Source organism: Eleutherodactylus coqui, chromosome 7 (assembly GCF_035609145.1).
Source record: "Eleutherodactylus coqui strain aEleCoq1 chromosome 7, aEleCoq1.hap1, whole genome shotgun sequence".
Lineage (NCBI taxonomy): Eukaryota > Metazoa > Chordata > Amphibia > Anura > Eleutherodactylidae > Eleutherodactylus > Eleutherodactylus coqui.
The window spans coordinates 207652369-207669499 of NC_089843.1; the positions used below are offsets into that span (position 1 = coordinate 207652369).

The following is a 17131-nucleotide window of genomic DNA, read 5'->3' on the forward strand; positions in this document are numbered from 1 at the left end:
CAACACTTGTCACGCAAAGTTAGTTCAAATGAATAATCGTGATAATCGTTAGTCTTAACGCAAAGCCATCATGCGCTACTTTACATTTTTCGCTCAGTTTAAAATAACATAAAAATCATCGCCGCTTCGCTCACTTCTCGCTGCGTCTATAAACGCTCCTCGCTCATAGAATGTGAAAAGCTGAGCGAGAAGTTAGCGATACTCAGTGATGATCTGCCTGTCTAAACGCTCTTCACGCGTGCGAACAACTCGCTCGTGCAACCGTCAGTCGCCCCATGTAAATTGGGCATAAGTCCGGCTTCACACGGGCGTTGGCGTATTTCCACGCTCATTTGCGCTGCATGTTTGTGCGATGGGCGATGTCTTTTTGCGCATATCTGCGTGTATTTTACAGAATTTTTTGCGCGCACATGCCCTCAAATTTGTGCACGCAAAAAAACACGCAAGCGTTCATTTTTCAGGGTGTCAACAATAAGAACCCTGATGCTTTAGGGCTCATTCACAGGACCGTGATTCCACCTCGTATCATGCACAAGATGCACGACCGTGTTATACGCGGAGAATGGAGTCAATGAATGGACATTGATTTTCAGTGATCCGTTCGCATTAGCGCGTAGACACGCACATATGTACCTTGTATGATTTTCCATCACACGTAACGGTGAAGACGCAAATCTAAGATCCCAGATCTGTATGACGGGTAAGCGATCGTCCTCGGAAGACAAGACCATCTGTGTCGCTACATCCGGATGCCACGCCATTCCAGAGCAATGCATCTGCGCAGAGATGGGGATATAATGAACAATCCGTACGAGTCTACAGGGACGCCGCACACAGGCATGTATTCACTGTACCCGGTTGCTGTGGTCGCTGACTTTAAGGATTGGTTCATTTTTCCGAAGGTCCCATACTGTGGCTCGGCCGCTGGGGCTGGCGGAGGCCAGGATGTGTTGCACTTGTCTGTTCCATGCGATGCAGCTGATGTCCTCCAGGGGCTGAAATGGTTTAGATCATTAAACCCTGTTCACATTTCCATTGGAGCATCCATCACAGATTCCATCAAAAGTGACAAAAAAACCCCAAAATAGCACGGCATGCTGCTCTAATTGGTCTGATAAGATGTCAGACACCAGCACGGAGCTCCGATGGGCTCTACTAAAGTTAAGGGGGTCCGTCTGGCACCATAGGAAGTCCATCATAAGGCAGATGCAGGACTGCCATTAGAATGAAACAATCGGACGGAGCCGAGCAGGACGCGCTCATTTTGACGGCTCAAGCTCTGCTTCTAGAAGCCACAGGAGAAGATGCCCGACGGAGGGGACATGCCTGGCGATCGGTCCTGGCGCGGCAAGGTAAGTACATTTTTTTTTATGTCAGAACTAGAGATGAGCGAGTATACTCGGTAAGGCGATATACTCGAGAGAGCATCGCCTTTTTCAAGTACCTGCTGGCTCATCCCTGAAGATTCGGAGGGGGGGTGGCGCGGGGGCGAGCGGAGGGGATCGGGAGGGAGAGAGAAAGAGGGATCCCTCTCACTCTCCTCTCCGCTCCCCCTCGCTGCCCCCGACCCCCCGAATCTTCATGGACGAGCCAGCAGGTACGGCCTGACACGGCCTATTTTGGCCATAAGGATGTGACGATTTTTTTTGGGGGGGGGGGGGGGGGAGGGGGGATTTTTCATCTCCAGATTTCTAAAGCCTTAACTTTTTTATTTTTACGCCAACATGGCCAGATGGCGGCTTGTTTTTTTTGCGCCGCGAACTGCAGTTTTTATATCGGTACCATTTTTGGGTGCACATAAATCTACTATAAAAACTTTTCTTAACTTTTTTTTTGGAGGGCAGGGAGAGAAAGCACCTCAGTTCTGCCCTTGTTTTTTCTGCAGCGTCAATCATGCAGCATAAACGACAGGACCTTTTTTTTTTCCTGCGGGTCGGAACGATTTTGACGACAGCAAAAATATTTTTTTTTATTTTTGGGGGGGGGGGGGGGGGGTTTGCACAGTAGAAACCCTTTTTGGGAATTTTTTTTTCTACATCACTGTATTTAAAGTCACGTAACTTTTTGACTTTTCCATGGACGGAGCTCCGTTGGGGCTTCTTTTTTGCGTGAGGAACTGTAGTTTTTATCTGAACCATTTTGGGGGACGTACAGCTTTATTGATCACTTTTATTGCATTACTCAGGAGGCAAAATGAAGAAAATGTTTTTTTAGTTTGCTTTTTTTCCTTTTTTACACTACATTTCTATATTTTTTTAAACACTTTTTATGATCGCTATGATAATGCATTGCAGGAACGTCCCTTTAATAAAGTCAAGGACCCATTAGGTAACAAGGCTGTTTTTTTCAGATGCGTACAGAGAATACTGCAGAGTAACAAACACCGAGAAGAAGTTTGTTTCCAACTTACTTTTAGTGTTCCTCTATACAAACACCAAGCACAGGTTATACACGATCATAGGGGAAACCACTTACCTGTGACTTAGCTCCGGGCGTCATGGGGACCGCTAAATTATTACAATCCCAAATGTAGATTTCAGATTCATTGGCACCGGAAGCAAAAAGGTTTGTCTAGAGAATAAGAGGAAAGCACAAATGATCAACTACAAAGTACAAAGTAAGGCTCACACAGGTCCCATGGACTACTGATATAAAGATGCATTATTTATTCACCCCCCCCCCCCACACACACACACACACACATATTATATATACACACACACACACACACACACACACACACAGGGAAACAGAGGTCATCTATATCACACGAGAAATCGGCGGGTCTAAGCGGACCGTTATGGGCTGCAGCAAGCAGGTGAGGGTTTCCTCAGACCTGCCGATTTTTCGTTTGAATGAGTGAACGAGGTCAGAGTTCGCTCGGGCAGCCTGTTTATATCTCGTTGGCTCATTTACACGAGAAATCGCTCAGCCATTCGCTGTATAAGTGACTGAGAACGCCTGAACGATCGGCATTTAACCCTTTCCAATCCACTGTGTGACGTCTAAAGACATTATGATTTAAAGGGGTTGTCCCGCGCCGAAACGTTTTTTTTTTTTTTTTTCAATAGCCCCCCCGTTCGGCGCGAGACAAACCCGATGCAGGGGTAAAAAAAAAAAAAAACGTCCAGTACTTACCCGAATCCCCGCGCTCCCGCGACTTCTTACTTACCTTAGTAAGATGGCCGCCGGGATCTTCACCCACAATGCACCGCGGGGCTTCTCCCATGGTGCACCGTGGGCTCTGTGCGCTCCATTGCCGATTCCAGCCTCCTGATTGGCTGGAATCAGCACACGTGACGGGGCGGAGCTACAAGGAGCAGCTCTCCGGCACGAGCGGCCCCATTCAACACGGAGAAGACCGGACTGCGCAAGCGCGTCTAATCGGGTGATTAGACGCTGAAATTAGACGGCACCATGGAGACGGGGACGCTAGCAACGGAACAGGTAAGTGAATAACTTCTGTATGGCTCATAATTAATGCACGATGTATATTACAAAGTGCATTAATATGGCCATACAGAAGTGTATAACCCCACTTGCTTTCGCGGGACAACCCCTTTATGGCTGTGCAGCTCCAATGAAAGAAGACGTCCGTCGGGGTTCTCTTACTGTATATTGCCGGCCTCTCTGCTGTCAGAGCCTATCCAACGTGTCACCTCATGCAGTACTGGCTTTAGCCAGCAGATAGCGCCGTTGTGTAACAGCAGAAAAAGAGTAAGCCCCCTAGAAAACCAGGATACAAATTGGATTGAAAAGGGTTAAACCGTAGGAGGCAACAGGGATTTTTATGCTACATAAAATGAATGACACGAAAAGCGAACAATTATCATCGGTCGTTGACCGTTAACGCTGAACGATTATTGTTCATTTTTGCTTGTTTGAACGTTTTTTTTTTTAAGGATATCGTTCCGTGTAAACGGCCCTCAGGGTGGTTTCACAAAGAGGCAGTTATTTGCCGAACTAAAGCCCGGAGTGGGTTAAGCCGGAAGGAGGCGTATAAGTCCTTCCATTAGATTTCCCAGATCCTTTGTATCTATTTCTGGTTCCAAAAACAAAAAAACTACCACAAACCCCTCTCTGTGAACCCGTAACCCTGCACCGTTTACCGCTAACTGCCATTGCTTTGCAGCAAGGACAGGCGAAGCGCTTTTTATGTACTTCACTTGTACTTACAGAAGGACCACAGCGATTAACAGTGAGTTGTGCGGCAAAGATCCAATATGCATAATAACACCCACCAATAACGGTAGGACTTACCTGGAAGGGGTTCACATCCAGAGCTCTGACCGGTCCGCTGTGTTTATCCTGCTGAGCGATCAGCACATTACTGTCACCAGCTAGAATCTTGGCCGGGTCATACAGAATGACATTTCCATTCTCCCCTCCAGCAATTAGAACACCTGAAACGCTGCTGTCCGAGTTTATTCTATGTGGCCCCCAAATAAGTTTATGGTACCTGGAAGGTAAGAAACACACATGGTATTAAAGAAAAAGGTCAATAGAAACACTCAGGTGGCTGAAGCAACAGCAGCGTAAAAGTCGTATTGTTCTCTGGTGTTCACTTAAGGCTGGATTCAGACGACCGTAAATCGGCTGGGTTTTCACGCCGAGCCGATATACGGCGTCTCTCTCTGCGGGGGGGACTGGAAGAGCCAGGAGGAGCGCACTGAGCTCCCGCCCCCTCTCTGCCTCCTCTCCGCCCCTCTGCACTATTTGCAATGGGGAGAGGCGGGACAGGGGCGGGGCTAAGTTCCCGGAATTAGCCCCGCCCCGCCTCCTTTTGTTGCAAATAGTGCAGAGGAATGGAGGCAGAGAGGGGGCGGGAGCTCAGTTCCTGCTCCTGATTCTTCCATCCTCCTCCCCCTGCAGATGAGGACACCGTATATCGGCTCGGCGTGAAAACCGGGCCGATATACGGTCGTCTGAATCCACCCTAAGAGTGTGTTCACACGAAGCGAAAACAATTGCACTGGACACATTTACTATTAAGGCCGGGTTCCCACAGCTCTAAGCAGAGGCCCGCCGCAGATCACAGCTGTGAGCCCGGCCGTGACGCTGCGTCGGGCGCAAAATTGTACTGTGCAGGAATCCGCAATTTCAATCCAGTGGTGTGAGACCGGCCTTCGGTGAATAGGATTAAAGCTAATCCAATTCACATGTTATGGGAAAAAACTGCTGCGGATTTCCTGCTGTAACTCTAAGCTGCGTTTCTGCACCGTGTGAACGCACCTTAACGAGGCACAGAAAGTGGTTGTAACTAATCATTCATTATTTTACTGAATCACCATCATGTCCTTTAACACTTTCCAATCCACTGTCTGACATCTAAAGACATTATGTCCGATGTTGGAAGACGTCCGTCGGGGTTCTCTTACTGTATATGGCCAGCCTCTCTGCTGTCGGAGCCTATCCAACGTGTCACCTCATGCAGTACTGGCTTTAGCCAGCAGATAACACCATTGTAAAACAGCAGAAAAAGAGTAAGCCCCCTAGGCAAACCAGGATACAAATTGGATTGGAAAGGGTTAACATCAACGGCCAGTTGCCATCCCACTGGGTGATTCCGCTCACTGCTTGTTGCCTGAGCGCGACACAGAAACTTTCATTTAAGCCAAATGATTATCAGAATTCGGGTAAAGTTTGGTTATTGCATGTAGGTGTGATGACAGGCAAAAGGGAAGATAGAACAATACCTCTGCAGCGCCACCTATTGGAAGACAGCATTCCGGCAAGTCAATGTCAGATTTTTTAAACAAGCCTTAGGGTGGACACCCACTAGCGATATTTTTCCCTGCGATGCGACAGCTGTCACACGAGTTTCCTTCATCCCTGCGGAGATACCGGCTTCATTGAAAGCAGTGGTTTCATTGCTGAATAGCTAAGCGCTGCCTGTAATTGGCTGGGCGCTCAGCCAATCAGCACGTTCCTTTAGGAGGCGGGGATGCTGAAAGTGCTGGACAGCAGTGCAGGGGAGCCAGCTGGAGGACGTGCCTGAGCGGCAGAGAGGTGAGTGAAGATTTTTTTTGTTTTTTTTTACCAGCTAGGAATGATTTTTCAGGGAAGGGCTTAAAATTCAAACCCTTCCCCGAAAATCAATATTCGGGGGTTGCCACAAAACCACTGCTTTCAATGGAGCCAGCAGCAGCGCCAACCCCACTGAAAGCAAGAAGTCCACGATATACTCTATGTTTTTAAGGGGGCTAGTGCTGCTGCCGCTGGCCCCATTGACAACACTGGCGATATCGCAGCGTTTTTCTTTTTGCGCTGCGAGGCGAGTGCTTTCACTCTCTCTCGCAGCACAAGAAATAAAAACGCCACTGGGTGTGAGCCCTTAGAACAATGACAGGGAATTGAGAGCCAAAGCCAGAATAACCATACACAGACAGCTGTTTTGTGGTGATTACCCCTCATCAATGTGCAGTAGGTCTCTGGCTTGGTTACTGAGGGGCCAATAGACAAGGATCTCCTTAGTTAGAGCACCTAGAGAGTTTCCCCTTAGAGCACCTAGAAGGTGTGTGGAGACTTATAAGGCCATGCAAGCCCCTCTGAGAAATATGCAAATGGGAAGATGGAACAATACTTCTGCAGCGCCACCTATTGGAAGGCAGCATTCCTGCAAGTTAGTGTTAGACTTTTTTTTTTTAAACAAGTCTTATAACAATGACTGGGAATTGTGAGTCAAAGTCAGAATAACCATACACAGACAGCCGTTTCAAGGCGATTACCCCTCATCAGTGTGCAGAAGGTTTCTGACTTGGCTAGAGAGAGACCTATACATGTGAGTCAGGAAGGGTATTGTTTCTCCTTAAGGAGAGCACCTAGAAAGTGTGAGGAGACTTCTAAGGCCATGCATGCTCTTCTGGGAAATACGCAAATGGGAAGATGCAACAATACCTCTGCCGGCTTTCCCAGAGGAGCATGCATGGCCTTAGAAGTCTCCTCACACCTTCTAGGTGCTCTCCTTAAGGAGAAACAATCCCCTTCCTTATGACAGGCAAACACATGGCAGTGTCAGAAGCAGGAAGAGGCTGTCGGACTGGAGGGGAGCAAACTGCTTCAGCCATGACTAGATATCAATGGTCAACAAAAACTATAGTGAAGTCTTGATGACAGCACCGCTAAATTACCAGGTATAGCCCATGTAGCTGCCCGGTGGGACGTATAGCAGAAGCTGCATTTATCAATACCTGTGAGAGGATGTGAAAGAAGCGCATGACTTCATCTCCAGCGATGGATCGTCCAAATCCAGTTCAAAAATCTCCAAGGATGCATTTGTACTGAAGGTGGCGTCCAGCTGCTGGGCCGAGGTACCTAGAGGTAAAAAGATTACAAAAAGGTCACAAAGGGGTTTTTGTCTTTTTTCGCAGCTGCCCGTCTCGCCCCACTCATCTCGGGACATCTACGGACAATGTTATATTTTTAGAACATGTCAGCAATTTTTTTTTTTTTTTCCCAGTTTTTGAGTCAAAGCCAGAAGTGGATTCAAAGCGGAATGGGAAATATTGATGACGGGTCTACATGCTGGCTCCACTTATGACTTTGGCGCAAAAACTGCATTTAAAGCTACAGTGGCATTTTTCCCAAATAAACCTGAGTCTGAAACAACCGTAATAAAGCTGTACATTAAATGTCAGGACTGGGACCGGATCCGGTCGGGGCAAAGCAGCTAATCCTTTCCAAACAAAACTGTTGGCAGGATACTTCTACAGTCTGGCACTAAAGCTACGGATCCGGTAAGACCCAAAATGACGAACATCTGAATACGACCTCAACACAGATTGCTTAACCTGTTAAAGGGGTTGTCCTGCGCCGAAACGGGTTTTTTTTTTTTTCAATAGCCCCCCCCCGTTGGGCGCGAGGCAAACCCGATGCAGGGGTTTAAAAAAAAAAAACGGATAGTACTTACCCGAATCCCCGCGCTGCGGTGACTTCTTACTTACCTTGCGAAGATGGCCGCCGGGATCTTCACCCACGGTGGACTGCAGGTCTTCTCCCTCGGTGCACCGTGGGCTCTGTGCGTTCCATTGCCGATTCCAGCCTCCTGATTGGCTGGAATCGGCACACGTGACGGGGCGGAGCTACGAGGAGCAGCTCTCCGGCACGAGCGGCCCCATTCAGAAGGGAGAAGACCGGACTGCGCAAGCGCGTCTAATCGGGAGATTAGACGCTGAAGATTAGACGGCACCATGGAGACGAGGACGCCAGCAACGGAACAGGTAAGTGAATAACTTCTGTATGGCTCATAATTAATGCACAATGTACATTACAAAGTGCATTAATATGGCCATACAGAAGTGTATAACACCACTTGCTTTCGCGGGACAACCCCTTTAAGGACCAACGTGGTAAGTCTATGGCACCTGGCCCTGGGCTTTAAATCCAGCTGATTACAAACGTACGGCAAGGGGTTAAAGCTCCTGCAATCAAGCAAGAGCAGGTCAGGTCCTCGGCTGTCAGGCACAGCCAAGGACCCGGAGGAGAAGGCAGAAGCGTTATTTAACCACTTCCGCTTTACAGGCTACATAGTGTTCAATGAGCGCTATGTAGTGCAGAGAGAAAGCGGAAGCGTTCCTTCCGCCATTAGACCTGGTGATCACGTGCGGCATAAAAATGCATCACTATACGCAGGCATGTGCGATTTAAATGCTCCATGGGCTACAGTGTTTTGGGCTGTAAATATGCGTGATGATAGGACATGACGCGTTTTTTTTTTTAACATAACGCCGCAAAAATACGCAAATGTGAATGAACCTAGAAAGATTCTGGGGTTTTTAAAATGAAATCAAATTAACCCCTCTTTTGCTTTGGCTTCAGACACCCCATTGATTGCAGAGGAGTGAAAGCGCGGGAAGAAGGTGACCTGTAAGCGCTGCGGACCGATCCGACGACAGAAGAGGAAGGGAAACAGTTTCTCTGTGCAATAATGAATGTTGCAATACGACTTCCCCGGTATTATTGAACAATCCGGCAGATACCAGAGAGCAGGCAGGAAAACAATCTACAATCCTGGGTGCACTCACCTGTGGCCAGGTAGATGGGGTGCTGCTGCGAGGGGCTCCAGGACTGCATGGCCGTACACTCGATTTCTTTTAGCTTCATTCTACAGAAAAAGAAGACAAAAATGTAGAGAAGTCGCGGACACAAGGAGAGGTCATCAGCTGGAGTACATCGGGGCCCACCCTGGCATCCAAGGGTCTAGGGACTAATGTCTAGGCGCATGTCTTATAGGTCTGCCCTCAACTGGACAAGTAATTGCGGTAGTATCACTAGCGATGGATACTGGGTCACATAAAAGGTTGGTATATAAGATGAGAATGCTTGTTGTGGACGGGATTGTGGGTAAGTAGGTAAGTGACTGGTCCGTGATAGAAAGCAAAGGGGTTATTAATTGTAACTACTCTGATTGGGTCACCGTTACTAATGGGGTACCACAGAAGGCAGTACTGGAGGGGTCACCGTGCTAGTGGGGTAGCGCAGAAGGCAGTACTGGAGGGGTCACCGTTACTAATGGGGTACCGGAGAAGGCAGTACTGGAGGGGTCACCGTGCTAGTGGGGTACCGCAGAAGGCAGTATTGGAGGGGGTCACCATTACTAGTGGAGTATTACAGAAGGCAGTATTGGAGGAGTTACCGTTACTAGTAGCGTACCACAGTGGTCGGTATTAGAGGGGTCATCATAACTTGTGGGGTACCATAGGGGTCAGTATTGGAGGGGGTTATCGTTACTAGTGGTGTACCACAGGGGGCAGTATTGGGGGGGGGGGGTCACTTACGGTACCAGTGGGTTACTACAGGGGGCAACATTAGAGAGGTCACTGTTACTAATGGGGTACCACAGGGGTCACCGTTACTCGAGGGGTACCACAGGGGTTAGTATTGAAGGGGGTCACCATTACTAGTCGGCTACCACAGGGGGTCAGTATTGGAAGGGGTCAACCATTACTGGTGGGCTACCACAGGGGGTCAGTATTAGAGGTGTCACCGTTACTAGTGTTGTACTACAGGGGGCAGTATTTTCCCTAAGATGTGGAACATTGGGGGGTAATAGATGGGCATACATATTTTTTCCAGCCTAAGGCCGTTTTCACACTGCTGAGAAAATCGAACAAGATTTCTGCGTTGCGAGACGCACAAATATGAACCCTATTCCTGCGAGACGTCCTATCTTCAGGGGTGCCCTCACATCGCCCATTGTCTTCCATGGGGCTGGCGGCAGCTTTGCACCACGTGCCAGGTGAATGCAGTGCAATGCGAGGTTTCCCCATTGAAAACAAGGGTAGAGAATAACATCCGCCGGAGGATCGCTACTTCCCCGAAGTGATGCGAGGCGGGTTTGAAATAAAACCGCCTCGCATCCGCGATGAAATCGCATGTCTCTGAGACCCCCCCACCGATCTCACGGATGAAGGGGCCGCAGCAATGGTCACCCGGTTGTGTGGCTCTATTCATCCAATGGGCCTGCACTGCGGTTCACTGAAGAGCGGGTGGCCGTTGGCAGGAAAAACCTGTGAAGGGAACGTTGCACAACGCCAGCGATGCCGCCTCTTCATTGTGAGACTCGGGTCACAAAAATATATTGACTAGTCATGCCTAGTACAATTTCGCCACCATACACGCCAACAGACCAGCTTACGGGCGGCTCCTCAGCATTAAACGCTGCGTGACCCAAGCAGGATTTTACACTTGTAAGCCCACTCTCCCATGTGTGTATGAAAAAACGTGTTTTACTGCGTGCAGAGCGGCGTCTTTGGGAACGCTTGCCTGCAAAAAAATGCGCAGTAAAACACAGACAAGCTGATGGTGTCCCAACTTTTTTTTCCCCTCTCGGTGGCAGAATACCTGTGTACAAAAATACAGTACAGCACGTGCAATCAAGTATTTACGGCCCCATCACACTGGCGTTTGCAACATCGCCACAAGAAAATTGCGACAGCGTAAAGGCGCCCTTAAGCTGTTGTGTTTTTACGCACCCTATTCATTTCAATGGGCGACTTATGCATGAAATATGCCGAAAATAGGAGATGCTGCATGTGATTTTGCATGTGTACAACACGAGGCGCAATAACGCTAGCGTGAGAGGCCCCATTGGAATATATGAAGCTTAAGTGCTGCGTATTAAGCAGGCGCAAAATACATGGCAAAACCCGCAGGTGTGAGAGTGGCCTACGGTCGCATACAGAAGCGCGAGAGATGCCTACGGTCGCATACAGAAGAGCGAGAGTGGCCTACGGTCGCATACAGAAGCGTCAGAGTGGCCCGCGGTCGCATACAGAAGCGTGAGAGTGGCCCACGGTCGCATACAGAAGCGTGAGAGTGGCCCGCGGTCGCATACAGAAGGGTGAGAGTGGCCCACGGTTGCATACAGAAGCGTCAGAGTGGCCTACGGTCGCATACAGAAGCGTCAGAGTGGCCTACGGTCGCATACAGAAGCGTGACATTGGCCTACGGTCGCATACAGAAGCGTCAGAGTGGCCTACGGTCGCATACAGAAGAGTGACATTGGCCTACGGTCGCATACAGAAGCGTGAGAGTGGCCTACGGTCGCATACAGAAGCGTGAGAGTGGCCTACGGTCGCATACAGAAGCGTGAGAGTGGCCTACGGTCGCATACAGAAGCGTGAGAGTGGCCTACGGTCGCATACAGAAGCGTGAGAGTGGCCTACGGTCGCATACAGAAGCGTGAGAGTGGCCTACGGTCGCATACAGAAGCGTGAAAGTGGCCTACGGTCGCATACAGAAGCGTGAGAGTGGCCTACGGTCGCATACAGAAGCGTGAGAGTGGCCTACGGTCGCATACAGAGGCGTGAGAGTGGCCTACGGTCGCATACAGAAGCGTGACAGTGGCCTACGGTCGCATACAGAAGCGTGACAGTGGCCTACGGTCGCATACAGAAGCGTGACAGTGGCCTACGGTCGCATACAGAAGCGTGACAGTGGCCTACGGTCGCATACAGAAGCGTGACAGTGGCCTACGGTCGCATACAGAAGCGTGACAGTGGCCTACGGTCGCATACAGAAGCGCGAGAGTGGCCTACGGTCGCATACAGAAGTGTAAGGGTGGCCTACAGTCGCATACAGAAGTGTGAGGGTGGCCTACAGTCGCATACAGAAGTGTGAGGGTGGCCTATGGTCACATACAGAAGCGTGAGTGGCCTGCGGTCGCATACAGAAGCGTGAGAGTGGCCTACGGTCGCATATAGAAGTGTAAGGGTGGCCTACAGTCGCATACAGAAGTGTAAGGGTGGCCTACAGTCGCATACAGAAGTGTGAGCGTGGCCTACGGTCGCATACAGAAGTGTGAGAGTGGCCTACGGTCACATACAGAAGTGTGAGAGTGGCCTACAGTCGCATACAGAAGTGTGAGCGTGGCCTACGGTCGCATACAGAAGTGTGAGAGTGGCCTACGGTCGCATACAGAAGTGTGAGAGTGGCCTACAGTCGCATACAAAAGTGTGAGGGTGGCCTACAGTCGCATACAGAAGTGTCAGAGTGGCCTATGGTCGCATACAGAACCGATTGGACTAGAAAAATAGAGCTAAACAAATGCTGATCGATTTGTAAAAATATTGCCGAGCGCTCACTTCTGGCAGAAAAGCCGTGTAATCTGTGAACTACTATCATTCAAAAGAGTCAAAAATCTTCCGTGTAAACGCAGTCAACATCTGAATCATAAATCGTTCACTTTATGTAGGATCAATGAAAAAAGTTTGGTCTGGTGTCGCCAGTAGAGCAAAATGTGATTGTCCCAGCAAGAGAAACCGAGTAATCTTGTAGATAGGATACCTTTTAATGGCTAACAAAAAGACATGATGTTACAGCGAGCTTTCAGACCTCACAGGGTCCTTCCTCAGGCATAATGCAATAGATCCCAAGAGGCATGCATATGTATAAACAGATACTTATGCCAAGGCACAGACATGGATGTGATTAATTTGCACTTAAAAAAACACAGATCAGAATTAGTAAATAAATAAATAAATACTTAAATAGTCCACTGCCATAAACCGCCTGCAGACGGGCGGGTCGGATCCGGCGGCAAGAATTCTCGCCGTGGGACCCGACCCCAGCGCCTGCAGGGAGGAGCGCGTACTCACCCCTGCCTGGCGGCCCCGGCTCTTTCATGTGCCGGCTGCCGGCGCAGACCGGAGCCGGCGGCGGGGTGAGTGACGTTTCTGTGCGAGGCTCTGCGAACCCCGCACAGAAATAGGACATGCCGCGGTTTGTTTGCCGCGCGACATTTCGTGCGGCCAAACCGCGGCCGTCTGCATAGGAGTGCGTATTGTAATGCACTCCTATGCAGGCTTTCAGTGGCAGAAATCCCGCGGATAACCCCGCCGCGAGATTTCTGCCCGTGTGCAGGCGGCCATAGATGTGAAGGTTTTATGGTCCCTGAATTAGTGTTAGGGGGGTCACCAGTGTGTTATCTCTGCTACAGTCACGCATGAATCCTCTTGAACAATTTAACCCTTTGTTGAAAAAGTCAAAAGCTGTTCTAAATTTATATTTAAATTCTTCTATGGCTTTGTGATCTGAAATCGCCTCTTAATGATGACTTTCATGTGTTCTGTGTTGTGTCCATGACTAGAAATGTGCTTCACCGCAGGTAATTCTGCGCCGATGCTTTCAGTTTTTTTCTTGTTGCCCCAACATAAAGTCCCCCAACAGGACATTCACTGCACCGGATCAGGTCCACACCATCGGACCAAAACCCATTGTGGGCGGGTTCACCAGTCGTCGGTGTCAGCGGCGCTCTTCAGTCACTTATACAGCGAATGTGAAAAACGCAACGATTTCTCGTACGAACGCACTGATGACGTGTCCGAATAAACGGCGACCTCTGACGTCATCGGCTCGTTCCAACGAGATACGGTTTGGTGTAAACAACTTATATGGCAGGTCGAATGCTTCCCGTTCCTCCACCTGGACAAGCCCTGAGCCATAAAGTGAAGTTTGCACTTTGACCCTCGTCTGCTATATGTGCAGCAGAGCTAATCAGCAATGAGAGCCTAACTGGGAGAATAGCAGCGCCTCTATTTAACCCCTTGAGGACACAGACATTTCTGTTTTTTTCCATTTTTGCCTTCTCCTTCTCCCTGCTTTTAAAACAGTCCAAAACTTTTTTTTATTGATCCCCCCCCCCCCCCCACGTAGACGCCTGCAGGCTGCTTTTTGCGGGACGAGTTGTATTTTTCAATAGTACTATGTAATGTGATGAAAAACTTTTAAAAACTTTACAAGAGAATAAAACGGGAAAAAAAAAAAAAACGCAACTGCATTATTTGTTTGGGGGTGGAGGGGGGGTTGTTTACACAGCCTGCACACTGTGGCGAAAGTGAATAGAAAGAGATCAAAAATGTAACTTTGGTATAATCAGACCGAGCTACAAAAGTGAGGTTTTATGGGGTTTTTTAAACATGAGATGACCAAAGAAAAGCGCAATTCTGGCCCATTAAGACACAAAGATTATCGCTCAAAAGTCGTCTTTTGAGCGATTATTCTTGTGTGTAACTGCACTGACATCCCGCAGTTTTCCTTACCCCGTCGCTCATCGTTGTCTTCCAGCGTGCTGACGATGAGCCTTATCAGGGATTCACAGTGGGATACAGCTGATATTATTGTTTCAGCTGTATCCCGCTCCCTGATGACAGGTGAGGTATGAAGAACAGAGCGGTCCAGCTGCATTCTCCATATCCGACACGGAGCGGTCGGCTGTAAAACAGCCGGGCATCCCGAGTGGGGAACAGCTGGATGCAGAAGACAAGCGGGGACACCCCACTTGTCTTCTGCATCCTCCGCTCTGAGCGCTCAGCTGTATAACAGTCAGGCACTCCAAGCAGAGAACAGCTGGATGCAGAAGATAAGCGGGGACACCCCACTTGTCTTCTGCACTCTCCTCTGGCAGCGCAAGGTGATCGATCAACGTTTGAGCGATCACCTTGCGCTGTAAAAAAAAGAAAAACGATTATCGCGCTAAAGTCGCTTGAGCAACATCTTTTCGGGTTTTTACCATCTATGTTCCCCATGACGTCATATAAAACATCTGGCGGTCATTCACACCTTTTCCCTGTAACTGGGGCATCTACAGGAGCCGCATCCATCAGAGCCCCAGTTACAGGGAACATGCCCCCCCAGTGTGACCGTAGTCACTAACAGAGCTGATAAGAGCTCTGTTGTGCCAGGCTGCACCCGGCGATCACCTGGTAATCTGGGTGAATAGTGGCACTTCCGCGTTCCTATCCACCACATAACACTTATTTTCCGCTATGTGGGCTGCAAAAGAGAAGGCAGAAATGGTTTCAACCGAATCTGCCTTCTCCTCAGAGTCCTCGGCTGTCACTGACATGCGAGGACCCGACCCGTTCCTGCGAGATTGCTGGAGTTTTAATCCCCGCTGTGTTTTTACTACTAGCCGGCATTAAAGCCCAGGACCAAGCGCTGCATGTTTATGGTGTTTGGTCCTTATCAGGTTAAATGGAAGCTCGCTGACTAGCTGACCACATAAATAGTTCCTGTTTCCTCGTCAGGGGTTTGCCCCCCGTCATATCCCTATGCTCTGAGGACAGGAGCCTCTCTGATGCGAAGCCACTGCTAGCAGTCAGTGAATTGAAAACTTCAGACCTGATAAGTCATCAGCAGCCGATAGTTCTAGAGAAGGGATCGGTAGCCGGTAACGAGCAGAGAATCTACCGGCAATGCAGAAGAACTTCAGTATAAAAGATGAAATCCAGATCTTTAGGTCTACAAGAACCACTATTCGGTCACTCTCTCGCCGGCGTTAGGGCCAGTTCGGCGTTAGGGCCAGTTCGGCGTTAGGGCCAGTTCGGCGTTAGGGCCAGTTCGGCGTTAGGGCCAGTTCTGGGTTTCCGTCTCTCTGCTCTGTTTTTAGAGGAACAAAAGTAAAAAAACAGGGAAAAAATGATCCGTTTTTCCCCCCCATTGATTTCAAAGGGATTTAAAAAAACAAACAAAAACCACGTATAGCGAACAGAAAGACCTCCGTTTGCTTCCAGACCATCAGATTTATGGGTTTTTACGGAAAAATTACACTGCCGACTGCGCTATTCTTCTGCAAAAAAAAAAAAAAACAGGTCACGCTGTGTCACTGCGCCATTACTGGAGGGATCTTACGGAATATATAACACCAAGCAGGAAGAAATGGAAGGAGAATGAGGAGGCGAGGAATATTAGGGGGGCCAAGAGGGGATCCGTGCCCACCTGCGGGGGTAGAGGGGGGACCCATGCCCACCTGCGGCGGGCTGGAGAGGGGAGATCCGTGCCCACCTGCGGCGGGCGAGGGGAGATCTGTGCCCACCTGCAGCGGGCAAGGGGAGATCTGTGCCCACCTGCAGCGGGCAAGGGGAGATCTGTGCCCACCTGCAGCGGGCGGGAGAGCGGAGATCCGTGCCCACCTGCAGCGGGCGGGAGAGGGGAGATCCGTGCCCACCTGCAGCGGGCGGGAGAGGGGAGATCCGTGCCCACCTGCAGCGGGCGGGAGAGGGGAGATCCGTGCCCACCTGCGGCAGGCGAGGGGAGATCTGTGCCCACCTGCGGCGGGCGAAGGGAGATCCGTGCCCACCTGCGGCGGGCGAAGGGAGATCTGTGCCCACCTGCAGGGTTATTTCTGCCAGCATCATCCTGCAGAGACGCCAGGTGCTGAACAGCCTGGTGACACCTCACCACCCAGTGCCCTGCACACCATCTCCCTCCAGCTGATGCCATCTTGCCCCCTGTGCAGTGCCAGCAGGGCACCCAGTGCTCCTCCAGCGTGCCGCCACCTCTCACCTGCTCTCGGGACAGGGCCGGCTTCGGACACAACACAACCCCTTGCGGGCTCCGGGAATGGCAGTGAGTGCGGCTCCGGGCTGTGCTGACGTCCCACCGGCCTCTTCCTCACCCGGCTCTTCAGAGCCCCGCCCCTCCACGTCCAACTCAACGTGGCAACCAGAGCTCCGCCCACACTGGCCTGTAGCGGCACTACAGGAAGCGCCCCGCTGTGCCGCTATTACGTCCGCCTTGTCCTGCGGACGTCACGCCTACAGCTCACCAGCTGTACTGCTGTAGAACGGGAACCGAAGGACTAGAGCGCCAGAAACAAATATGGCCGTTGGTGAATGCAGGAAGTGACGTA

The 17131-nt window shown here is 50.0% G+C and overlaps 1 protein-coding gene across 12 annotated transcripts in view; it reads right to left on the reverse strand.

The window, feature by feature from the left end:
* Window positions 1–16974, reverse strand: part of SEC31A (SEC31 homolog A, COPII coat complex component) — a 55993-nt gene extending 39019 nt beyond the window's left edge. For 4 of the 12 annotated variants that reach the window (XM_066574271.1, XM_066574265.1, XM_066574262.1 and 1 more), the window contains exons 1-7: window positions 16786–16970; window positions 9024–9103; window positions 7191–7314; window positions 4261–4459; window positions 2476–2571; window positions 855–995; window positions 634–776 (exon numbers count right to left, since the gene is read on the reverse strand). In XM_066574271.1, the coding sequence (XP_066430368.1) occupies window positions 634–776; window positions 855–995; window positions 2476–2571; window positions 4261–4459; window positions 7191–7314; window positions 9024–9102 (782 nt within the window). In that variant the 5' untranslated portion in view covers window position 9103; window positions 16786–16970. Of the gene's footprint in view, window positions 1–633; window positions 777–854; window positions 996–2475; window positions 2572–4260; window positions 4460–7190; window positions 7315–9023; window positions 9104–16785 lie in introns of all 12 variants that reach the window. The other 8 variants (XM_066574270.1, XM_066574269.1, XM_066574268.1 and 5 more) reach the window with 6 other exon arrangements.
* Window positions 16975–17131: the final 157 nt, after the last annotated feature.